The sequence below is a fragment of the Oncorhynchus gorbuscha genome, linkage group LG15 (genome assembly GCF_021184085.1).
Source record: "Oncorhynchus gorbuscha isolate QuinsamMale2020 ecotype Even-year linkage group LG15, OgorEven_v1.0, whole genome shotgun sequence".
Lineage (NCBI taxonomy): Eukaryota > Metazoa > Chordata > Actinopteri > Salmoniformes > Salmonidae > Oncorhynchus > Oncorhynchus gorbuscha.
Genome location: NC_060187.1, coordinates 15,531,870 through 15,551,222, shown reverse-complemented (window position 1 = coordinate 15,551,222; position 19,353 = coordinate 15,531,870). Strand labels below are relative to the sequence as shown.

The 19,353-nt window shown below is 52.6% G+C and overlaps 1 protein-coding gene across 2 annotated transcripts in view; it reads right to left on the bottom strand.

Moving 5' to 3' along the window:
• Nucleotides 1-19,353, bottom strand: part of cachd1 (cache domain containing 1) — a 200,970-nt gene that overhangs the window by 130,164 nt on the left and 51,453 nt on the right. For both annotated transcript variants that reach the window (XM_046300194.1, XM_046300195.1), the window contains exon 2: nucleotides 12,727-12,789. In XM_046300194.1, coding sequence (XP_046156150.1) covers nucleotides 12,727-12,789 — 63 coding nt within the window. The remainder of the gene's footprint in view (nucleotides 1-12,726; nucleotides 12,790-19,353) is intronic.

Genomic DNA, 19,353 nt, shown 5'->3' with positions numbered 1-19,353 from the left:
CCCCAAAGACACACCGAGAGACCCCAGAGACAGAGACCCCAGAGACACACCTAGAGACCCCAGAGACACACCGAGAGACCCCAGAGACACACCGAGAGACCCCAGAGACACACCGAGAGACCCCAGAGACACACCGAGAGACCCCAGAGACACACCGAGAGACCCCAGAGACACACCTAGAGACCCCAGAGACACACCGAGAGACCCCAGAGACACACCGAGAGACCCCAGAGACACACCGAGAGACCCAACTGAGAGATCCCAGAGACACACAGACCGAGAGACCCCGAAAGAGACCCCAGAGACACACCGAGAGACCCCAGAGACACACCGAGAGACCCCAGGACACACCCCGAGAGACAGACCAGGGACACACCGAGAGACCCCAGGGACACACCGAGAGACCCCAGGGACACACCTAGAGACCCCAGGGACACACCTAGAGACCCCAGAGACACACCTAGAGACCCCAGAGACACACCGAGAGACCCCAGAGACACACCGAGAGACCCCAGACACACCGAGAGACCCCAGACACACCGAGAGACCCCAGACACACCGAGAGACCCCAGAGACACACCGAGAGACCCCAGAGACACACCGAGAGACCCCAGAGACACACCTAGAGACCCCAGAGACACACCTAGAGACCCCAGAGACACACCTAGAGACCCCAGAGACACACCGAGAGACCCCAGAGACACACCGAGAGACCCCAGAGACACACCCAGAGACCCCAGAGACCCCAGACACCGAGAGACCCCAGAGACAGACCCCAGAGACACACCGAGAGACCCCAGAGAGACCCAAGAGACACACCGAGACCCCAGAGACACACCGAGAGACCCCAGAGACACACCAAACAGAGACACACCGAGAGACACACCGAGACACACCGAGAGACCCCAGAGACACACAAACAGAGAGACCCCAGAGACACACCGAGACACACCAGAGACCCCAGAGACACACCGAGAGACCCCAGAGACACACCGAGACACAGAGAGACCCCCACACCGAGAGACCCCAGAGACACACCGAGAGACCCCAGAGACACACCGAGACCCCAGAGACACCGAGAGACCCCAGAGACACACCGAGAGACCCCAGAGACACACAGACCCCAGAGACACACAGAGACCCCAGAGACACACAGAGACCCCAGAGACACACCGAGACCCCAGAGACACACAAACAGAGAGACCCCAGAGACACACCGAGACACACAGAGACCCCAGAGACACACTGTGAGACCCCAGAGACACACCAGAGACCCCAGAGACACACAGAGAGACCCCAGAGACACACAGAGACCCCAGAGACACACAGAGACCCCAGAGACACACAGAGACCCCAGAGACACACCGAGACCCCAGAGACACACCAGAGACCCCAGAGACACACCAGAGACAGAGACCAGAGAGACCCCAGAGACACACCAGAGACACACAGAGACAGAGACAGACAGAGACCCCAGAGACACACCTAGAGACCCCAGAGACACACCTAGAGACCCCAGAGACACACCTAGAGACCCCAGAGACACACCTAGAGACCCCAGACACACCGAGACCCCAGAGACAGACAGAGAGACCCCAGAGAGACCCAAGAGACACACCGAGACCCCAGAGACACACAAACAGAGAGACCCCAGAGACACACCGAGACCCCAGAGACAGACAGAGAGACCCCAGAGACAGACAGAGAGACCCCAGAGACAGACAGAGAGACCCCAGAGACACACCTAGAGACCCCAGAGACACACCGAGACCCCAGAGAGACCCCAGAGACACACCGAGAGACCCCAGAGACACACCTAGAGAACCCAGAGACACACCGAGAGACCCCAGAGACACACCGAGAGACCCCAGAGACACACCGAGAGACCCCAGAGACACACCGAGAGACCCCAGAGACACACCGAGAGACCCCAGAGACACACCGAGAGACCCCAGAGACACACCGAGAGACCCCAGAGACACACCGAGAGACCCCAGAGACACACCGAGAGACCCCAGAGACACACCGAGAGACCCCAGAGACACACCGAGAGACCCCAGAGACACACCGAGAGACCCCAGAGACACACCGAGAGACCCCAGAGACCGAGAGACCCCAGGGACACAGAGAGACCCCAGGGACACACCTAGAGACCCCAGGGACACACCTAGAGACCCCAGGGACACACCTAGAGACCCCAGGGACACACCTAGAGACCCCAGGGACACACCTAGAGACCCCAGGGACACACCTAGAGACCCCAGGGACACACCTAGAGACCCCAGGGACACACCTAGAGACCCCAGGGAGAGACCCCAGGACACACCTAGAGACCCCAGGGACACACCGAGACCTCAGAGACACAGAGACCCCAGAGACAGAGAGACCCCAGAGAGACCAAGAGACACACAGAGACCCCAGAGACACACCGAGAGACCCCAGAGACACCCAGAGACACACCGAGAGACCCCAGAGACACGAGACCCCAGAGACACAGAGACCCCAGAGACACACCGAGACCCCAGAGACACACGAGACCCCAGAGACCCCAGAGACACACGAGACCCCAGAAGAGACCCCAGAGACACACCGAGAGACCCCAGACGAGAGAGACACACCGAGAGAGAGACACACCTAGAGACCCCAGAGACACACCTAGAGACCCCAGAGACACACCTAGAGACCCCAGAGACACACCTAGAGACCCCAGAGACACACCTAGAGACCCCAGAGACAGACAGACAGAGAGACCCCAGAGAGACCCAAGAGACACACCGAGACCCCAGAGACACACAAACAGAGAGACCCCAGAGACACACCGAGACACACAGAGACCCCAGAGACACACCGAGACCCCAGAGACACACCGAGACCCCAGAGACAGACAGACAGAGAGACCCCAGAGAGACCCAAGAGACACACCGAGACCCCAGAGACACACCGAGACCCCAGAGACACACAAACAGAGAGACCCCAGAGACACACCGAGACACACCGAGACCCCAGAGACACACAAACAGAGAGACCCCAGAGACACACAAACAGAGAGACCCCAGAGACACACCGAGACACACAGAGACCCCAGAGACACACAGAGACCCCAGAGACACACAGAGACCCCAGAGACACACCGAGACCCCAGAGACACACCGAGACCCCAGAGACACACCGAGACCCCAGAGACACACCGAGACCCCAGAGACACCGAGACCCCAGGGACACACCGAGACCCCAGAGACACACCGAGACCCCAGAGACACACCGAGACCCCAGAGACACACAGAGAGACCCCAGAGAGACCCCAGAGACACACCGAGAGACCCCAGAGACACACCGAGAGACCCCAGAGACACACAGAGAGACCCCAGAGACACACAGAGACCCCAGAGACACACCTAGAGACCCCAGAGACACACCTAGAGACCCCAGAGACCCCAGAGACACACCGAGACCCCAGAGACACACCGAGACCCCAGAGACACACCGAGACCCCAGAGACACACCGAGACCCCAGAGACACACCGAGACCCCAGGGACACACCGAGACCCCAGAGACACACCGAGACCCCAGAGACACACAGAGAGACCCCAGAGAGACCCCAGAGACACACCGAGAGACCCCAGAGACACACCGAGAGACCCCAGAGACACACAGAGAGACCGCAGAGACACACAGAGACCCCAGAGACACAGAGACCCCAGAGACCCCAGAGACCCCAGAGACACACCTAGAGACCCCAGAGACCCCAGAGACACACCAGAGACCCCAGAGACACACCTAGAGACCCCAGAGACACACCTAGAGACCCCAGAGACACACCTAGAGACCCCAGAGACACACCTAGAGACCCCAGAGACACACCTAGAGACCCCAGAGACACACCGAGACCCCAGAGACACACCGAGACCCCAGAGACAGACAGACAGAGAGACCCCAGAGAGACCCCAGAGACACACCGAGACCCCAGAGACACACACCGAGACCCCAGAGACACACACCGAGAGACCCCAGAGACACACACCGAGACCCCAGAGACACACACCGAGACCCCAGAGACACACACCGAGAGACCCCAGAGACACACCGAGAGACCCCAGAGACACACCGAGAGACCCCAGAGACACACCGAGAGACACACCGAGAGACCCCAGAGACACACCGAGAGACCCCGGAGACACACCGAGAGACCCCAGAGACAGACCGAGAGACCCCAGAGACAGACCCCGAGAGACCCCAGAGACAGACCCAGAGAGACCCCAGAGACACAGCGAGAGACCCCAGAGACACACCAAGAGACCCCAGAGACACACCGAGAGACCCCAGAGACAGACCCCGAGAGACCCCAGAGACAGACCCAGAGAGACCCCAGAGACACACCGAGAGACGACCCCAGAGACACAGCGAGAGACGACCCCAGAGACACAGCGAGAGACCCCAGAGACACACCGAGAGACGACCCCAGAGACACAGCGAGAGACCCCAGAGACACACACAGAGACCCCAGAGACACACACAGAGACCCCAGAGACACACAGAGACCCCAGAGACACACAGAGACCCCAGAGACACACAGAGACCCCAGAGACACACAGAGACCCCAGAGACACACAGAGACCCCAGAGACAGACAGACAGACCGAGAGACCCAATTGAGAGATCCCAGAGACAGACAGACCGAGAGACCCCAGAAAAACCCCAGAGACACAAAGAGAAACCCCAGAGACACAAAGAGAGACCCCAGAGACACAAAGAGAGACCCCAGAGACACAAAGAGAGACCCCAGAGACACAAGAGAGACCCCAGAGACAGAGAGAGACCCCAGAGACAGAGAGAGACCCCAGAGACAGAGAGAAACCCCCAGAGACAGAGAGAAACCCCCAGAGACAGAGAGAAACCCCCAGAGACAGAGAGAGACCCCCAGAGACAGAGAGAGACCCCCAGAGACAGAGAGAGACCCCCAGAGACAGACAGACACACACACAGACACACACAGACACACAGACACACACAGACACACACAGACACACACAGACACACACAGACACACACAGACACACAGACACACACAGACACACACAGACACACACAGACACACACAGACACCAGAGATAGAAAGGTAGAGAGAACCCAGAGACAGGCAGAAAGAACTATACATCCATCTATAGGCAGCTTTTGACCATAGACTAGCTGCTCATTGTCTGCTGTTGTCTCTCTCTGCTGATTCTATTTCCCAGAGGAGTAAACAGCAGACTCCATCTCATCACCCCAGAGGAGCAAACAGCAGACTCCATCTCATCACCCCAGAGGAGCAAACAGCAGACTCCATCTCCCCAGAGGAGTAAACAGCAGACTCCATCTCATCTCCCCAGAGGAGTAAACAGGAGACTCCATCTCATCACCCCAGAGGAGCAAACAGCAGACTCCATCTCATCACCCCAGAGGAGCAAACAGCAGACTCCATCTCCCCAGAGGAGTAAACAGCAGACTCCATCTCATCTCCCCAGAGGAGTAAACAGGAGACTCCATCTCCCCAGAGGAGCAAACAGCAGACTCCATCTCATCACCCCAGAGGAGTAAACAGCAGACTCCATCTCATCACCCCAGAGGAGCAAACAGCAGACTCCATCTCATCACCCCAGATGAGCAAACAGCAGACTCCATCTCCCCAGAGGATAAACAGCAGACTCCATCATCTCCCCAGAGGAGCAAACAGCAGACTCCATCTCATCACCCCAGAGGAGTAAACAGCAGACTCCATCTCATCACCCCAGAGGAGTAAACAGCAGACTCCATCTCATCACCCCAGAGGAGTAAACAGCAGACTCCATCTCATCTCCCCAGAGGAGTAAACAGCAGACTCCATCTCATCTCCCCAGAGGAGCAAACAGCAGACTCCATCTCATCACCCCAGAGGAGTAAACAGCAGACTCCATCTCATCTCCCCAGAGGAGTAAACAGCAGACTCCATCTCATCTCCCCAGAGGAGTAAACAGCAGACTCCATCTCATCTCCCCAGAGGAGCAAACAGCAGACTCCATCTCATCTCCCCAGAGGAGCAAACAGCAGACTCCATCTCATCTCCCCAGAGGAGCAAACAGCAGACTCCATCTCATCACCCCAGAGGAGTAAACAGCAGACTCCATCTCATCTCCCCAGAGGAGTAAACAGCAGACTCCATCTCATCTCCCCAGAGGAGTAAACAGCAGACTCCATCTCATCTCCCCAGAGGAGTAAACAGCAGACTCCATCTCATCTCCCCAGAGGAGCAAACAGCAGACTCCATCTCATCTCCCCAGAGGAGCAAACAGCAGACTCCATCTCATCACCCCAGAGGAGCAAACAGCAGACTCCATCTCATCACCCCAGAGGAGTAAACAGCAGACTCCATCTCCCCAGAGGAGTAAACAGCAGACTCCATCTCATCACCCCAGAGGAGTAAACAGCAGACTCCATCTCATCTCCCCAGAGGAGCAAACAGCAGACTCCATCTCATCTCCCCAGAGGAGTAAACAGCAGACTCCATCTCATCTCCCCAGAGGAGTAAACAGCAGACTCCATCTCATCACCCCAGAGGAGTAAACAGCAGACTCCATCTCATCACCCCAGAGGAGCAAACAGCAGACTCCATCTCATCACCCCAGATGAGCAAACAGCAGACTCCATCTCCCCAGAGGAGTAAACAGCAGACTCCATCTCATCTCCCCAGAGGAGCAAACAGCAGACTCCATCTCATCACCCCAGAGGAGTAAACAGGAGACTCCATCTCCCCAGAGGAGCAAACAGCAGACTCCATCTCATCACCCCAGAGGAGTAAACAGCAGACTCCATCTCATCACCCCAGAGGAGCAAACAGCAGACTCCATCTCATCACCCCAGATGAGCAAACAGCAGACTCCATCTCCCCAGAGGAGTAAACAGCAGACTCCATCTCATCTCCCCAGAGGAGCAAACAGCAGACTCCATCTCATCACCCCAGAGGAGTAAACAGCAGACTCCATCTCATCACCCCAGAGGAGTAAACAGCAGACTCCATCTCATCACCCCAGAGGAGTAAACAGCAGACTCCATCTCATCTCCCCAGAGGAGTAAACAGCAGACTCCATCTCATCTCCCCAGAGGAGCAAACAGCAGACTCCATCTCATCACCCCAGAGGAGTAAACAGCAGACTCCATCTCATCTCCCCAGAGGAGTAAACAGCAGACTCCATCTCATCTCCCCAGAGGAGTAAACAGCAGACTCCATCTCATCTCCCCAGAGGAGCAAACAGCAGACTCCATCTCATCTCCCCAGAGGAGCAAACAGCAGACTCCATCTCATCTCCCCAGAGGAGCAAACAGCAGACTCCATCTCATCACCCCAGAGGAGTAAACAGCAGACTCCATCTCATCTCCCCAGAGGAGTAAACAGCAGACTCCATCTCATCTCCCCAGAGGAGTAAACAGCAGACTCCATCTCATCTCCCCAGAGGAGTAAACAGCAGACTCCATCTCATCTCCCCAGAGGAGCAAACAGCAGACTCCATCTCATCTCCCCAGAGGAGCAAACAGCAGACTCCATCTCATCACCCCAGAGGAGCAAACAGCAGACTCCATCTCATCACCCCAGAGGAGTAAACAGCAGACTCCATCTCCCCAGAGGAGTAAACAGCAGACTCCATCTCATCTCCCCAGAGGAGCAAACAGCAGACTCCATCTCATCTCCCCAGAGGAGTAAACAGCAGACTCCATCTCATCTCCCCAGAGGAGTAAACAGCAGACTCCATCTCATCTCCCCAGAGGAGTAAACAGCAGACTCCATCTCATCTCCCCAGAGGAGTAAACAGCAGACTCCATCACCCCAGAGGAGTAAACAGCAGACTCCATCTCATCACCCCAGAGGAGTAAACAGCAGACTCCATCTCATCACCCCAGAGGAGTAAACAGCAGACTCCATCTCATCTCCCCAGAGGAGTAAACAGCAGACTCCATCTCATCTCCCCAGAGGAGTAAACAGCAGACTCCATCTCATCTCCCCAGAGGAGTAAACAGCAGACTCCATCTCATCTCCCCAGAGGAGTAAACAGCAGACTCCATCTCATCTCCCCAGAGGAGTAAACAGCAGACTCCATCTCATCTCCCCAGAGGAGTAAACAGCAGACTCCATCTCATCTCCCCAGAGGAGCAAACAGCAGACTCCATCTCATCACCCCAGAGGAGCAAACAGCAGACTCCATCTCATCACCCCAGATGAGCAAACAGCAGACTCCATCTCCCCAGAGGAGTAAACAGCAGACTCCATCTCATCTCCCCAGAGGAGCAAACAGCAGACTCCATCTCATCACCCCAGAGGAGTAAACAGGAGACTCCATCTCCCCAGAGGAGCAAACAGCAGACTCCATCTCATCACCCCAGAGGAGTAAACAGCAGACTCCATCTCATCACCCCAGAGGAGCAAACAGCAGACTCCATCTCATCACCCCAGATGAGCAAACAGCAGACTCCATCTCCCCAGAGGAGTAAACAGCAGACTCCATCTCATCTCCCCAGAGGAGCAAACAGCAGACTCCATCTCATCACCCCAGAGGAGTAAACAGCAGACTCCATCTCATCACCCCAGAGGAGTAAACAGCAGACTCCATCTCATCACCCCAGAGGAGTAAACAGCAGACTCCATCTCATCTCCCCAGAGGAGTAAACAGCAGACTCCATCTCATCTCCCCAGAGGAGCAAACAGCAGACTCCATCTCATCACCCCAGAGGAGTAAACAGCAGACTCCATCTCATCTCCCCAGAGGAGTAAACAGCAGACTCCATCTCATCTCCCCAGAGGAGTAAACAGCAGACTCCATCTCATCTCCCCAGAGGAGCAAACAGCAGACTCCATCTCATCTCCCCAGAGAGCAAACAGCAGACTCCATCTCATCTCCCCAGAGGAGCAAACAGCAGACTCCATCTCATCACCCCAGAGGAGTAAACAGCAGACTCCATCTCATCTCCCCAGAGGAGTAAACAGCAGACTCCATCTCATCTCCCCAGAGGAGTAAACAGCAGACTCCATCTCATCTCCCCAGAGGAGTAAACAGCAGACTCCATCTCATCTCCCCAGAGGAGCAAACAGCAGACTCCATCTCATCTCCCCAGAGGAGCAAACAGCAGACTCCATCTCATCACCCCAGAGGAGCAAACAGCAGACTCCATCTCATCACCCCAGAGGAGTAAACAGCAGACTCCATCTCATCTCCCCAGAGGAGTAAACAGCAGACTCCATCTCATCTCCCCAGAGGAGTAAACAGCAGACTCCATCTCATCTCCCCAGAGGAGTAAACAGCAGACTCCATCTCATCTCCCCAGAGGAGTAAACAGCAGACTCCATCTCATCTCCCCAGAGGAGTAAACAGCAGACTCCATCTCATCTCCCCAGAGGAGTAAACAGCAGACTCCATCTCATCAACCCAGAGGAGCAAACAGCAGACTCCATCTCATCTCCCCAGAGGAGCAAACAGCAGACTCCATCTCATCACCCCAGAGGAGTAAACAGCAGACTCCATCTCATCTCCCCAGAGGAGTAAACAGCAGACTCCATCTCATCTCCCCAGAGGAGTAAACAGCAGACTCCATCTCATCTCCCCAGAGGAGAGACGGAACATATCCTGGTGTATCCTGTCGACCTCCAAACGGACAGGAGATAAACTATTATCAACCGAGGTACTGTATCTACTGGCAGGCCGCGTTATCATGGTGTCTGGAACCTTTTAAATAACAACATACTGGAACCAAATGTGGGCATCAAAGCCTACAGTTTTCTATGTCCACACAGAAGGAGTGGTAGTATCGATACAGCCTATGGGCATTACCAGGTACTAAACTAATGACCATAGATCAGATGAATGAGAGCAGTAGCTGTGGGGGAGAAACAGAAAAACAAAAAAGATAAAATGACTTATTGATTAAACTGATCCAGGGCCAGCTACTGTACTGTATTATGCTGAGCCAGTAGAAATGGAAACTGCCAGTCTTTCAAACTAAACAGTGAAAATATCACAGACCACTGCAGCGCAGAAATGGGCAGTAAGCAGACTGCTGTGGTTACTACTACTCTACACAGTGCCAGCTCATTAGCTCTGCCCACAGTAACACAATGACATATCACTGTACTGCTAACACACTGAGCTGGCTGGGCAGTGGGCTTCACCTTTCTTCATAGCTCTTGAAGGGATAAATAAAGTTGAATTACATTCACTTGTTTTAACAGATCTAGCCAGGAGTCTAATGTGGCCTCTTTATTACCAACCATGGGAGAGTGGAGATGAAATGACATGTATTTACTCTTTAATACTGCATTACAGTTCAGGTAGAGAGAGAACCAATTTCAGCATCACCTTGTCAGAGGGAAGCCTTACTGCACAGACACTGTGTAGTGCAGGAGGGGATAGAGCAGAGGGGATAGAGCGGAGGGGATAGAGCGGAGGGGATAGAGCAGAGGGGATAGAGCAGAGGGGATAGAGCGGAGGGGATAGAGCAGAGGGGATAGAGCAGAGGGGATAGAGCGGAGGGGATAGAGCGGAGGGGATAGAGCAGAGGGGATAGAGCAGAGGGGATAGAGCAGAGGGGATAGAGCGGAGGGGATAGAGCGGAGGGGATAGCAGAGGGGATAGAGCAGAGGGGATAGAGCAGAGGGGATAGAGCGGGGATAGAGCAGAGGGATAGAGCAGAGGGGATAGAGCAGAGGGGATAGAGCGGAGGGGATAGAGCGGAGGGGATAGAGCAGAGGGGATAGAGCAGAGGGATAGAGCGGAGGGGATAGAGCGGAGGGGATAGAGCAGAGGGGATAGAGCAGAGGGGATAGAGCGGAGGGGATAGAGCAGAGGGGATAGAGCGGAGGGGATAGAGCGGAGGGGAGGGGATAGAGCAGAGGGGATAGAGCAGAGGGGATAGAGCGGAGGGGATAGAGCAGAGGGGATAGAGCGGAGGATAGAGCGGGGGATAGAGCAGAGGGGAGAGCGGAGGGGATAGAGCGGAGGGGGGATAGAGCAGGGGATAGAGCGGAGGGGATAGAGCGGAGGGGATAGAGCAGAGGGGATAGAGCAGAGGGGATAGAGCGGAGGGGATAGAGCAGAGGGGATAGAGCAGAGGGGAGAGCGGAGGATAGAGCGGAGGGATAGAGCAGAGGGGATAGAGCAGAGGGGATAGAGCAGAGGGGATAGAGCGGAGGGGCGGGGATAGAGCAGAGGATAGAGCAGAGGGATAGAGGAGGGGATAGAGCAGAGGGGATAGAGCAGAGGGGATAGAGCGGAGGGGATAGAGCAGAGGATAGGCGGGGGATAGAGCGGAGGATAGAGCAGAGGGGATAGAGCAGAGGGGATAGAGCAGAGGGGATAGAGCAGAGGGGATAGAGCAGAGGGGATAGAGCGGAGGGGATAGAGCGGAGGGGATAGAGCAGAGGGGATAGAGCGGAGGGATAGAGCAGAGGGGATAGAGCGGAGGGGATAGAGCAGCGGAGGGATAGAGCGGAGGGGATAGAGCGGAGGGGATAGAGCAGAGGGGATAGAGCGGAGGGGATAGGAGGGGATAGAGCAGAGGGGATAGAGGAGGGGATAGAGCGGAGGGGATAGAGCAGAGGGGATAGAGCAGAGGGGATAGAGCAGAGGGGATAGAGCGGAGGGGATAGAGCGGAGGGGATAGAGATAGAGCAGGGGAGCGGAGGGATAGAGCGGAGGGGATAGAGCAGAGGGGATAGAGCAGAGGGGATAGAGCGGAGGGATAGAGCAGAGGGGATAGAGCGGAGGGGATAGAGCGGAGGGGATAGAGCGGAGGGATAGAGCAGAGGGGAGAGCGGGGGATAGAGCGGAGGGGATAGAGCAGGGAGGGGATAGGGAGCGGAGGGATAGAGCGGAGGGGATAGAGCAGAGGGGATAGAGCGGAGGGGATAGAGCAGAGGGGATAGAGCAGAGGGATAGAGCGGAGGGGATAGAGCAGAGGGGATAGAGCGGAGGGGATAGAGCGGAGGGATAGAGCGGAGGGATAGAGCAGAGGGGATAGAGCAGAGGGGATAGAGCAGAGGGGATAGAGCGGAGGGGATAGAGCAGAGGGGATAGAGCAGAGGGGATAGAGGAGGGGATAGAGCGGAGGAGGGGATAGAGCGGAGGGATAGAGCAGAGGGAGAGCAGAGAGCAGGGGATAGAGCGGAGGGATAGAGCGGAGGGGATAGAGCGGAGGGATAGAGCAGAGGGGATAGAGCAGAGGGGATAGAGCGGAGGGGATAGAGCGGAGGGGATAGAGCGGAGGGGATAGAGCGGAGGGGATAGAGCAGAGGGGATAGAGCAGAGGGGATAGAGCAGAGGGGATAGAGCAGAGGGGATAGAGGAGGAGGGGATAGAGCGGAGGGGATAGAGCAGAGGGGATAGAGCGGAGGGGATAGAGCAGAGGGGATAGAGCGGAGGGGATAGAGCAGAGGGGATAGAGCGGAGGGGATAGAGCAGAGGGGATAGAGCGGAGGGGATAGAGCAGAGGGGATAGAGCAGAGGGGATAGAGCAGAGGGGATAGAGCAGAGGGGATAGAGGAGGAGAGGAAAACAGAAAGAGAACTTAAAGCCGATGAGGCGGCAGCTGTAGAATTTTAATAAGCCCTCTTTCCCTCTGATGACTGTTGTGTGTTTACTGCAGCACAGACAATCACGAACACACATACTATGCACACACACGCACGGGTGCACACACACACACAGGAAGGAGCACCCAGTGACTCACCTGCTGTACCTCGGTCTCTCTGTTTGAGGTCTTTTCTGTGTACACAAATGAGTTGAAGATTCTCTGCAGGGAGAGAGAGGAGAGAAACAGGGTTAGTATGCTGTAGAAAGACTTGCTGCTGAAAACTAAATCACATCAGGCCCAAACTCTTCATACCGATGCAAATACACATGGATTTATTCTGATTGCTTCATTTCAGAGGATCTCTTGATGTGACGTGAATGTCTCGCTTCATTACCAGTCATTTGTTGACAAGGTCTTGTTAGGTTGTGGTATTTACTTTACTCCATCCTTCAACGCTTCTCTGCCTTTACATTTAAATGGAAAGAATGAGAGAATAAGTCCATGTCCTCCTAGGTCCCCTCCAGTAAAGGCCATTGGTGGAGTTGTTTCACTGTTAAAATGGACCATTTCATGGAATTATACTATTGCTCCTAAGTGAAGTCAACTACAGTAATAAGATTGTGTTATGCCTTCAGAAACCGAACCTGCCTGCTCCTGTCCATTTAAGATAATTGGTTACAGGCGCCTTTACTCTCTAATAGATCCGTCCAGCCATGTTAGAACCACTTACTAGTGTTTTCCATTTTGGTCAAATGCTGCCTACAAGCTGACTGACTGCAAAACCACCTGACCCCATTCAAAACGTTGGGTCGTAGGAAACATACGATACATCATATTCTACAAATCATAAAGCACAGGCACAAACACAGTGTTTCCCCTATATTAATACAAGCAGCGGCGGGCTAGTAAAAAGGTTTAGTGTACAAGTAAACGACTAAAACCACATATGAAGTAAATATTCAAATTAGATCATCTTTGAGAACTAAGAATCAACAAAATATAAACTAGACAGTCAGGGAGAATGAAAGATTGTAAACATGGCATGGGGCCCATTGATATAGTTATGTTGGGGTCAATCAGCAGAAGAAAATGACATTGGTAAATGGTATGTGTAGAATTGTGCTTAAAAATAGTTTTATTTTTTGTTGCTCATTGACAATATGTGTAGACAAAACATGTAGAATTGCAGGAACCAGCTTTACAAGTGTCCATGTTTCTCTCCACCCATGTCAAAACATGTAGAATTGCAGGAACTAGCTTTACACGTGTCCATGATTCTCTCCACCCATGTCAAAACATGTAGAATTGCAGGAACCAGCTTTACAAGTGTCCATGTTTCTCTCCACCCATGTCAAAACATGTAGAATTGCAGGAACTAGCTTTACACGTGTCCATGATTCTCTCCACCCATGTCAAAACATGTAGAATTGCAGGAACCAGCTTTACAAGTGTACATGTTTCCCTCCACCCATGTCAAAATGTGTAGAATTGTAAGAAATTAGCATTAAAAAAAAATATGTTTGTCTTTGTGGCCAAGAGGAGTGGCTGTAAAGGTTTCACACCCATATTCTACAGCATTAAAATATAAGCATGGCAGGGAGAATAACAGAGGTCCTTGTATGACCTTAACACCAACACAAAATACACAAGCCTTCAAGAAAACACTTGCACTGGTATGCTTTACACACACACACACACACACACACACACACACACACACACACACACGTTAGTTCCAGGTAAAAATAAATACATTAAAAAGCTAAAAAAAATGTTGACTTGTGTGTCAGGTGTTTAGGTTTCTCTACTGCCATGTTCCGCATACATACTCACACCTGTCCTGTCCACACCTATTGTAGGACACATTCCAGACCAGATGGGTACCAACTACCCAGCATGCCTCACCCCGCCTGCCTAACCCGGAGTTCACTTCATTTTTTGCGTGAATCATGCGACCTCCCACAATCAAGAGAAGACTTGTCACGCTGACCTTGGTTCCTAAAGTAGAAGGAACCCCTGGAAAGCTATCTGGCAGGGGGATCAGGTAAAGAAGTTTCATTCTCTACTGAAGTTAAAGAGGTCGGCTCAGGTCCACTCTGACCGGTATGTGTTAGTTAAACATGGGAAACAAACAGACATACACAGCCAACATGCTGCACATTTTACCCACAGCGTTATTTGGAAAACTTAAAGCCAACCTAGAGATGGTATAGCATGTATTAGTGCAGGCTGTTTGTTTTTGCACGTGGCACGGTGGCTTTCACAGCGAAGACCTGGGCAGGGAGGAATGCCTCCCCTGACCCAGAGAGTCCATTGGGAGACAGACTACAGGCACACCCACACTTCAGGATCCTACCAGGGTATGGTTTCATTCTTGAAGCTTGTTGAAGTATAAACAAATTAATGGAACAAAGTTGTATTCTGGTAGCTATTTTATTATTTTTGTCTTAACTAATCAAAGCTTAGGGTGGGCTCTTGAATGAACAAAGCCACCCACTGCCTCATTCACCAAAACACACTTAACAATCATAAATCACACGGACAACAAATAACTACATTGTCTCTTAGTGTCTCTCCAGCCTGGTTCTCTCTTAGTGTCTCTCCAGCCTGGTCTTCTCTTAGTGTCTCTCCAGCCTGGTTCTCTCTTAGTGTCTCTCCAGCCTGGTCTTCTCTTAGTGTCTCTCCAGCCTGGTCTTCTCTTAGTGTCTCTCCAGCCTGGTCTTCTCTTAGTGTCTCTCCAGCCTGTTCTTCTTTTAGTGTCTCTCCAGCCTGTTCTTCTTTTAGTGTCTCTCCAGCCTGTTCTTCTCTTAGTGTCTCACCAGCCTGTTCTTCTCTTAGTGTCTCTCCAGCCTGTTCTTCTCTTAGTGTCTCTCCAGCCTGGTCTTCTCTTAGTGTCTCACCAGCCTGTTCTTCTCTTAGTGTCTCTCCAGCCTGTTCTTCTCTTAGTGTCTCTCCAGCCTGGTCTTCTCTTAGTGTCTCTCCAGCCTGTTCTTCTCTTAGTGTCTCTCCAGCCTGGTCTTCTCTTAGTGTCTCACCAGCCTGTTCTTCTCTTAGTGTCTCACCAGCCTGTTCTTCTCTTAGTGTCTCTCCAGCCTGGTCTTCTCTTAGTGTCTCTCCAGCCTGGTCTTCTCTTAGTGTCTCTCCAGCCTGGTCTTCTCTTAGTGTCTCTCCAGCCTGTTCTTCTCTTAGTGTCTCACCAGCCTGTTCTTCTCTTAGTGTCTCACCAGCCTGTTCTTCTCTTAGTGTCTCTCCAGCCTGGTTCTTCTCTTAGTGTCTCTCCAGCCTGGTTCTCTCTTAGTGTCTCTCCAGCCTGGTTCTCTCTTAGTGTCTCTCCAGCCTGGTCTTCTCTTAGTGTCTCTCCAGCCTGGTTCTCTCTTAGTGTCTCTCCAGCCTGGTTCTCTCTTAGTGTCTCTCCAGCCTGTTCTTCTCTTAGTGTCTCACCAGCCTGGTTCTCTCTTAGTGTCTCACCAGCCTGGTTCTCTCTTAGTGTCTCACCAGCCTGGTTCTCTCTTAGTGTCTCACCAGCCTGGTTCTCTCTTAGTGTCTCACCAGCCTGGTTCTCTCTTAGTGTCTCACCAGCCTGGTTCTCTCTTAGTGTCTCACCAGCCTGGTTCTCTCTTAGTGTCTCTCCAGCCTGGTTCTCTCTTAGTGTCTCTCCAGCCTGTTCTTCTCTTAGTGTCTCTCCAGCCTGGTTCTCTCTTAGTGTCTCTCCAGCCTGGTTCTCTCTTAGTGTCTCTCCAGCCTGTTCTTCTCTTAGTGTCTCTCCAGCCTGGTTCTCTCTTAGTGTCTCTCCAGCCTGTTCTTCTCTTAGTGTCTCACCAGCCTGGTTCTCTCTTAGTGTCTCTCCAGCCTGTTCTTCTCTTAGTGTCTCACCAGCCTGTACCGTTGACACCAGTCAGGATGGGTCCATGGACTCATGCTGATTACACCAAATCCTGACTCTGCCATCAGCATGACGCAACAGGAACCAGGATTTGTCGGACCAGGCAGAGTTTTTCCACTCCTCAATTGTCCAGTGTTGGTGATCCTGTGCCCACTAGAGCCCACTTTCCCTTCAGCCTCTCTCCTCTCTCGTCAACGAGAGAGTTAGCGTTGGGCTAACTGCACCACTCCCTGGTTAAGTCCGAATAACATACTAGCGTATTACATACATAAAACAGCATAATCGTTTTGTCGTTTGATCTAGTAGAATGTTTGTTTGACAACAGCTGATAATCAGACACACTGTTCCAAATGAATGAATGTCAGGGGTCAACTCAAGTGTGCATTATATGGCGCATTTGTAGTACTATTTTGCAAAATGGCACATAAAATGTTATTATTTGGCATAACATTTAGTATGCTAGTGTGGGTATTCAGACCCACTGTCTGGCACCTGAAAGGGTGACGGGAAGATGAACGCATTGCTTAGGTGTGGTGCACCACGTTCCTCCATATCGCACATGAACGTGTGTGTGTGTGTAAGTATATTTTTCACATGTGCTCTGCGGAGTGGGGGAGGGGTTGGAGTGCGTGGGAGCCCAGGGGCTGGCAGGAGAGACAGGAGCCAAGCAGGGTACAAACAGCAGCAGATGAAAGGACAGACAGGCTTTAGGAAGCTGAGATGGGTGGGTGGAGGGAGGTTCTGCAGCCTGCTGCAGGTACACTGTGGCTCTCCCCTCCTTCCCTCCTTCCTCTCCTTCCCTCCCCACTCTCAGAGCTGCTCCGCTCATTGGACTACAAAGGGCTGGAGCCAAGAGTGTGGCATCCTAGCTCTGCTTCTGAAGTGAGGTTTTTTTCGGCACCCCCCCCCCCCCCCCTTCAATTTTTCTGACGGCTACAAAGTAGGTTTGAGCCAAGCTCCTGGGGGAACACGACTGTTTTTAGCAACAAATAGAAATCGCATCTCCCCCAAAAACACAGACTAAAAGAGAAGCCTTTCCCTCAGCAACACAGCAACAACCAGACTTCAAATCTAAACTCTTGTTTAGAACTCGTCTCGTCTCGTCTCGCTCGTGTGACAAAGAACATTTGATTTGCAGATATCTTGGGAGTAATGAGAGCTTGAGGAAGAAACCATCCATATTAATACCTCGATCCACAATGGCACATTAATTAACCTCTGAGAAACAAATGATAATTAATACTTCTCCATTTCAATTCAGCAACACAGACAGAGACGGTTGTCTAATTAAATGGCTTGGGATCCCTGCCTGTCAGCCAATGGCTGCTGTATTTAGAACCAGACACAAGAGGGAATTTAATTTGGTTCATCTTACTAACGAACCGAACCCTCAGGCTACATAGGTAAATCTACACCTCCTCTCCCTTCATTGAGAGGCTCTCAGGACAGTGTGTGTGCAGTTTAGTGTGTGTTTGTGTACAACCATGTGTCTGTGCGTGCAGAGAGTGTGAAAATACACATGCAATTAGATCCACATTTGTTTCTGTACTGATGAAACTATGCCTCAGGTTGTCATGGTATTCTGACTCAACCACAAGAGGAGACAGTCTGTTTATTGGAACATTCAAATCTAAAGCTCAATTTAGGTTCTTTAAAACAGAGTTATGTACAGAAACACTAGGGTAATGATTCAAGTCCGTTGCTACGGTAACTCATTGGTGGCATGGCCTAAACATTGAAGCCCCATAAAACGTACCACACCAAGGCCTCAGACACAAAGATCCACTCACTCACTCCACTCTGACTCGACACATGATGGCTTCTCAACATGCAGCTAGCCTTATAAACCACTGTGTTAAATCCACAACAGGAAGAGCGGTAGAATGGAGAATGCATTGAGTAGCAATCCAAGGCAGGCACTCCCAAAACAATAAAATGTCTCCTTAAAATACAATAACATAACCAAGCTACATCATACCCATGCAGGGCAAATTATGGTGGACTGGAGGTTAGCTCTTCCCCTAGAGAGGGAGCAAGAGAAGACGAGGATAGCAAATGCAAGGTACCCTAAAAACAAAACAGGTCTCAGGCATCCAAAAGCTAAAATAACAGGCGTGTAGCCTAGACTAACCCTTCCCCCTGCTTCCCCCTGTCAAGGGAGAAAGGCCTTTCGGAGTGTGCGGTTCTGTAATAACAAACACCCTTTTGTGCAAACAGGGGCCAGGCCCTAGAGAGGCTGGGTCACCCAGCACAGAGGAGATCCCCTACACTGATCCCAGTCCTGTCCCAGCCTCCCAGATCCACAGTTTGCTACTACCCTCACTGCCATGCTCCTGTAGACAGGATATAATGCTTTCCACATGTGAGGGAGAGAGGGGGATAGATGGAGAGAGAGTGGGATGGATGGAGAGAGAGAGAGAGAGAGATGGAGAGAGAGAGAGAGAGAGGGGGATGGATGGAGAGAGAGAGAGAGGGGGATTAATGGAGAGAGGGGGGATTAATGGAGAGAGAGAGGGGGATGGATGGAGAGAGAGAGAGAGAGAGAGAGGGGGATTAATGGAGAGAGGGAGGGGGATGGATGGAGAGAGATGGAGAGAGAGAGGGGATTAATGGAGAGGGGGATTAATGGAGAGAGGAGGGGGATGGATGGAGAGAGAGAGAGAGGGGATGGAGAGGGGATGGATGGAGAGAGAGAGGGGGATTAATGGAGAGAGGGAGGGGATGGATGGAGAGAGAGAGAGAGAGAGGGGATGGAGATGGAGGGGATTAATTGAGAGGGGGGATGGATGGAGAGAGGGAGGGGATGGATGAGAGAGAGGGGATTAATGGAGAGAGGAGAGGGGGATGGATGGAGAGAGAGAGGGGGGATGGGGATTAATGGAGAGAGAGAGGGGGATGGA